General features: G+C 43.6%; 1 protein-coding gene across 1 annotated transcript; it reads left to right on the top strand.

Annotated features, from left to right (window-relative positions):
* The first annotated feature begins 3,089 nt into the window (after nucleotides 1-3,089).
* On the top strand, nucleotides 3,090-5,842 carry LOC124665289 (dihydroorotase, mitochondrial). Its single transcript, XM_047202712.1, has 7 exons — nucleotides 3,090-3,404; nucleotides 3,500-3,681; nucleotides 4,056-4,192; nucleotides 4,413-4,578; nucleotides 4,653-4,769; nucleotides 5,134-5,294; nucleotides 5,431-5,842. The coding sequence occupies exons 1-7, from the start codon at nucleotides 3,166-3,168 to the stop codon at nucleotides 5,632-5,634; spliced, it is 1,206 nt and encodes a 401-aa protein (XP_047058668.1). The 5' UTR covers nucleotides 3,090-3,165; the 3' UTR covers nucleotides 5,635-5,842.
* The last annotated feature ends 1,143 nt before the right edge of the window (nucleotides 5,843-6,985 follow it).

The following is a 6,985-nucleotide window of genomic DNA, read 5'->3' as shown; positions in this document are numbered from 1 at the left end:
TTTTTTAAATTACCGGTAGACAAATTACAAGACATATTAAAATGACGTCGATAACTCAGTCAATTAACAACTAATTCTCAATCTTTGTAAAAAAAATCTCAGTCTTCCGTAAAAAAAAACTGATTCTCATGTGTTCACTATGTTGTAATAATTTATCCATCTAGTGGAGAAAATGTACCATTAGTACTAAATCCTCGACAATTAATATGGATCGAAGGGAGTAATATCTAAACATTAATAAAGTCTAATTTTATAAATTTATCCATGAAAATCTACAGAATATTCATCGAGTTGTAATAATTTCTTCATCAAGTGCAAAAAAGTAGTCTTTATAATTGCGTTCAAAAAATTGTGAAATCTCGCGCGGAGCTCAAAGTCCTGTGAAATCTTACATTGAGCTCAAAGTCTGATTGCTGATTCTCGACATTGACTAGAAACTAAGAAATTATTGTACTACTGAGTATTAGCAATAACATATATATACAAATATGCATATTTACTTCTAAAATATCACACTTTTTAATCATCTATATTTTTAAAAATCTGTGATAGGGTGCTTCAAAAGATAGTGCCAACATGATATTACTTTTTTAAGGGCTCTTGGCTCCTGAATTGTATTACTTTACCCATATATGATGTCTAATTCTTCACTTGCCTTTTAAGGATCTATTAAGACCACTACTTGTCAACCAGATGGCTAGAGAGTTGTCTCTTGTGTTAATTCTTTGTCTCTTTTAATGTATTTACATAGCATAGCTAAGAGACATTTGGGTAGTGCCTCTATGGAGTAGTGGCTACCATGTTAAGGCATTCTCTAAAATGTCTTCTATAGTGTCTGTACATAATTGCTAAGAGGCACCACAGGTAGTGTCTCTACGGACATGTCTCTACACTTAAGGCATTTGCTAATGTCTTATTTAATGTCTTCACATAATTGCTAAGAGGCATAACCTGGAGTGCCTCTACGAATACGTCTCTACTGTTAAGGCATTTCTTGAAATGTCTTTTTTAATGTATTTACAAAACTGTTAAGAGGCATAACATGGAGTGCCTCTACGAACACGTCTCTAATGTTAAGGCATTCTCTAAAATGTCTCTTTTAGTGTCTTTACATAAGTGATAAGATAAATAATACAAAGTGTCTCTATGAATACGTCTCTACTGGTATTCTGGTAAGACACTCCCTACAATGCCTCTCATAGTGTCTTTACATAGTGATTGGATAAGGTGTTAAGAGACATAATAGACAGTGTCTCTAGGGATATGTCTCTACTGCATGTTTTTGTTGTAGTGATACCATCAGCTAGATAGTACCTCTTGTTGCATGCATGGTTGTTTACCTCAAAGTTCATGACATGAGCTTCTCCCTCAGCCAGCCTGGAAAACACCGAAGAGCGCTGCAGCACGTTGATATCATTGTTTGTTCTTGCCATGCCAATGAAAGCATGCCAAATCCAGAGGTCATAGTCTGCCACCGCCTCAAGAATGACACTGCACTCATCGGTATGCACGACGTAGATCCCTTGCCAAGCAAAAAGGCAATTCTTCCAACTCCAATGCATACAGTCGATGCTTCATAGAATTCCAGGAAACCCTCGGGGTGCATTTTGTCTAGGATTCGAGCTGTATCATCTCCCCTTGGTGCTCTCAGATAATCCCCACCAAACACCGCTATGACTGCTTGGCAAAACCTATAGACAGTCTCTAAACATGTCGACTCCGCCATACGTAGGTAGTCATTAGCTGTATCTGGAGGAGCTTCGTATGCAAGACAGCGCATTGTAGCAGTGCATTTCTGGATTGCGGAGAAGCCCAAAAACCTGTGCAATCTTGCTTTCTCATGAAGTAGTCGTCGTACTCTCTAACGCCGAAGACAATCTTCATGAACAGATCCTTGTTCATCCTAAACCGGCGTCGAAATTCCTTCGGAAAATGAGTATCATCATCGGTGAAGTAGTCGCACTCAAGCAGCATGGCGCCGGCTTGACGATGCCGGTCGACGTACCTCCTCTTGCCTGGGCTTGAACCGCTGCGTCGAGACACGACCACGAACGGCTGGCGAACACGGAGGAAGCTCGTCAAAATCAGCTGTTGCTGCTGCCGTCGGACATCGACAATGCTCTCCCCCTCCATTAACAGCTGCACAATGTCTCGTCGTTGTTGTCCATTGTGGTAGTCCGACGAACACCTTGCGGGCGAGGCGCTTGGGCGGAGGTGGCGGCGGCCTCTATTCCGGCCGAAACAACGACAGTCGGTTGAGGGAGTGGCGGCGGTGTAGATGGCGGGCAGCTATGGCCAGGCGGGGTGGAAGGCTAGCACGGGGACACGACGGAGGTGATGAGCAGTAGTCGGCTTGGGCGGGGATGGAGGGGGTGGGGGAAACCGGCGCGTCTGGCTGGCAGAAGGGCCCCGCGGGTGCTTTCTTACATGGACGAGCGTGCCGACGCGCCCGTTCGCGCCCTTTGCGAAGGAGCCGGAATGGGGTTGCTGACGCTTCTATTGGGCTCGAAACCGTGCCGACGTTTTTTGGGGCGCGCTGGTGTGAGCCTAAAAACCATACCGACCCCGCTATCAAGGGCGCCGGTGGAGATTCTGTAAGGAATTTTTGTTAGTTTTTACTTACGTACGCTGATTTTTGCCCATTTCACTTTTGCCACTCTAATTATGATATTTTCCTTTTGCCTCATTTCCCCTTACATTGACCAATGGGTAAAAGCAAAGCAAAATTTCAGCATTCTCATTTTGGTTTCGCCCCACGCAGCGCAAAGATGATTTACTACCGATGCGGCAAAAGAGAAATGCAAAATTTTGGCGTCAAGAAAGAAAAATGGGAAAATACGAGTTTGGCAAAAACAAAATTTTACGCACACGAGTTTCACCACCTCCCAAATTTCTTTCACATTTTCATGCACGAATATAGTACTCCGTATGCAGGAGGAGTGCTTCATCCCATTGCTCCGTGACTGGGTCTACATTTCTTCTCTGATAGAAATAAGCCCACAAGGCCCACAAGGCCCAACGCGTGGCCTTGTCGTGTCCAGACAAGCCCAGGAACAGGAGCTCTTCTCTGTTCTTGCCCATCACTCCCGCCGCCCCTCTGCTCCACGCTCATGCCACCATAGGCGGAGGGAGGTAAATAAACAGAACACGAATAAAGCGAGGTCAATGCAGGTCGCGATCACAGCCACCGTCTCGGCGCACCACCCGCATCTGAAGCCTTCGGTGTCGTTCCTGCGGCCATCGCCTCCGCACCGGGTCCGAATCCAACCTTCCGCCCACCGCCTGAGCACCAGGGCGAGCGCTATGGCCTCCTCGGCGCCGCAGCAGCTTACCATCACGCGACCCGACGACTGGCACCTCCACCTCCGCGACGGCCAAGTGCTGGCCGCCGTGCTCCCCCACAGGTTGTTTCTGATCTTTCGCCTTGCTAGTTTTGATAATGCACGCCCAGTGTTTGACGCAATGCCTGAACTGTGTTTGGTACTTCTGATGGTGGCAGCGCGATGCATTTTCAGAGAGCCATCGTGATGCCCAACCTGAAGCCGCCTGTTACGACGACGGTGCGTGCGGTGGAGTACAGGGAGGAGATCCTGAGGGCGCTGCCGCCGGGGAGTAGCTTCACGCCGCTCATGACGCTCTACCTCACGGACACCACTAGCCTGGAAGAAATCAAGATCGCAAGTACGGAATCCCCCTACCACAATACCTTGTTTAGCTGCTTGTTACTGCGTGTGCTTAACAGTTGCATGCCATGTGTACTTCTTGGTTGCGTGTCGTAGATATTTAATACATCTGCACCTGTTGGCTTTTAACTAGCAAAACCTATTTCTTTTAGTTGGCACTATTATTGGTTAATGCTCATGGCGCAATGAGTCAATCATCACATCGTTTACTATATGTTAGAAGCTAGGATAAACTTGGTTGATGTGCTTAGAGTACTCCCATTAGCGATTTTGTGTCATCTTGTAAATGCTATCTTCCTCTTTCAGTCGTGAATTATGAAGTGTTATCGTAATGTTTATGTTGCACGCCATGTTTGTTATGCTGGTTTGTAGGAAAGAGTGGTGTTGTTTTTGCGGTCAAGCTGTATCCTGCTGGAGCAACTACCAACTCCCAAGACGGTGTAACTGATATACTGGGGAAATGCTTGCCTGTCCTTGAAGAGATGGTCAGGCAGGAAATGCCTTTACTTGTAAGTAGCTCTTGCTCTTCTTCCTACATACATCTCAAAGTTTCGGTCCATCTGCCCAGTTGATCACTACTTTTAGTTCAGATGTTAAATTAGGTTGTAATTTGTTGCCTTGACAATACCTAAATTATCAAAAAGAGTTTGTGTCAAAGTTAGTAATATTGGTTCTTGCACTGTCAATGTCAATATGGCCACCTTTATGGCTGTTTTTCATTTCCTTCAGGTTCATGGAGAAGTCACGGATCCTCATGTCGACACATTTGACCGTGAGAAGGTTTTCATCGAGAGAATATTAGCACCACTTGTTCAAAAACTTCCACAACTTAAAATTGTTATGGAACATATCACTACAATGGATGCTGTGAACTTCGTAGAGTCATGCAAAGAAGGTCTGTGCCATTACAATGACCTTAATATTTCTGTTTGGCCCTATATATGGTCATTACATTTTTTTTGGTCTCAGGTAATGTTGCTGCAACGGTTACTCCGCAGCATCTCCTTCTCAACAGGAATGCCTTGTTTCAGGGTGGTTTACAGCCCCACAATTATTGCTTGCCAGTACTAAAGAGAGAAACTCACAGTATGTTCTGCTCACTCTCGTGTCCTAACCTCGTGTCTCTAATTCTGCCCAACATCCTACCCGTTGCGTATTGTTTCATACTGAGATATCTGTGGTGGAAACATATTGACTTGGATGATCCTTCTGAAGTAATTTTTTTAGATTTGTAAAATTGCTCTTTTTGCATAAAATTATATTTTTCCTTGCAATATATATGAATATAGTGACGGGTGACCTTGCTTTTTTGTTTACTATAAAAAACCCGCTCACTTCATTTGTAGGATAACACTAGCCATGTGCATGGTAGAAACTACGCTCTGTTTCCTTTTACTTCTTTCTACAAGTATCCAGTGTGTGTTAACTCTTTCTGAATCTTCTTGCTCAGGACAAGCTATTGTCTCTGCTGTAACAAGTGGGAGCAGACAATACTTTCTTGGTACTGATAGTGCCCCCCATGATAAACGGATGAAGGAGTGCTCTTGTGGCTGTGCAGGAATATATAGCGCTCCGGTTGCTCTTTCCCTGTATGCGAAGGTATTTGAACAGGTAATATCTGTCGCTCTCTCGTTGTATTTCAATTTTTTTGTGTTTGGAGTGCTACCATCTTTATCTGAATCTTAGAGGCAAAGAAGTGCATACACCAAAATGGTAGAATTTCATAACAAACTTTGTCATGTTTCAGGCTGGTGCTCTTGATAAGCTAGAGGCGTTTACAAGCTTCAATGGGCCAGATTTTTATGGCCTCCCAAGGAACAACTCGAAGATTGTTCTGAGAAGGAGCGCATGGAAAGTACCTGCAACTTATACATACGGTGGAGGGGTGATTGTGCCCATGTCTAGTGGCAACACTCTAGAATGGCTTCCGTCCGACCAGCCTGAAGAATGAACAGAATAATACATTCACTGATCCATTTGTGGGGTGAGCAATAAGTGGACCGGGTCCATTCTTTCCCCTTTATGTAGAATCAGCATGAAAAACATGTTCTTCGGAACCTTGCCCCATGTGGGGTTCTTAAAGATCAACCCTGTAAGAGAAACTTATTTGAAACAACAGCAAATTGTCCTCAATAAAAGAAGAGGGTTTTGTCGAGTTATCTGCGTTTCATTTCAGTAGATGAAAGGGAAGAAGGTATAGGCAGAAAATCGCTACTAAGAAACTCCAACGTTGCAGTTAATTATGTCCTTCCATTCCTACACCAAGCTGATAGCCCGTCTTACAAAAATAGAAACCTGACGCGACTCTGACACTCTGACTGTATTTAGGATTGTAAATTGCCCTATTTTTGTGCGAGGGCTAACCATCAATGTTTGAGGTCTGGTACTGAAAATTGTTTTGTTTTAACTTTCGAGAAGAGAAAGGAAAATTACAGAATAGAAACCTTTGTTGTAGACCCATGTAGTGTAGCGTCACTGTGTCAGCATGAGCCCAGTCGGCAAAATACTGGAACCAGTATGATTTCGATTCATAAATGGGAAGCAATACGAGCCAGCTCGGATTTGGATCCCAAACCAGACTGGAACAATCTTTCGAACGTCTTCCTGGCTGGCGATATATACTTCAACCTCACCTTGTACCACCAGCACCCAGCTGCACTCTCAGTCGTGGCTCGATAAAATCAACAGTGAATATTACATGATTTTCCGTACATAACACACACAGTCTTAAAATTAAGTTGCAGACCAACAAAAATAGTAAAACTTGATATTTAATATGACCAAAAGGACATCTAATGCTGGTTTTCACACGATCCACCGCCTCATCCTCCCTCCCCTTGGGACTGGCGCTATTGTGACTGGTTGGGAGTTTGAAACATGGTGTTCAGTACCCCAATCGTACATGATTGGAGTGTCAGGAAGCTTCGAGACAGTTTGCCGACCTCGTATAGCTTATATTCTTCCTCTACATCCTATATCAACTCCCTGATATTGCTTGGTGCTGGTATCAGTGAGTGACTACAACCTGGAACAAGTCCAGTAGTAGTTTTCTTTTGTTTATTTTTGCTGGCACATTAACAGGAACAAAATCTGTGTTTTGAGCTAAAACATGACCTAGAGCTTGCTGAGAGCTACATTGAGAATCAGAAGTATTAGATTTCTTCTGTTTTTACTTTGCTTGCACATGAACAACAAAAGATGTATTGAACTTGCTAGACGGAAAAAAGTTTCCTATTTGATAGAATAAATAAATAAAACCACAGCTAATTACTACTGAAATTTTACATCCAGTGCAAATAAAT

This window comes from Lolium rigidum, chromosome 6 (assembly GCF_022539505.1).
Source record: "Lolium rigidum isolate FL_2022 chromosome 6, APGP_CSIRO_Lrig_0.1, whole genome shotgun sequence".
Lineage (NCBI taxonomy): Eukaryota > Viridiplantae > Streptophyta > Magnoliopsida > Poales > Poaceae > Lolium > Lolium rigidum.
Note: the sequence above shows the minus strand (reverse complement) of the source record. Positions and strands in the feature narration are given on the sequence as shown.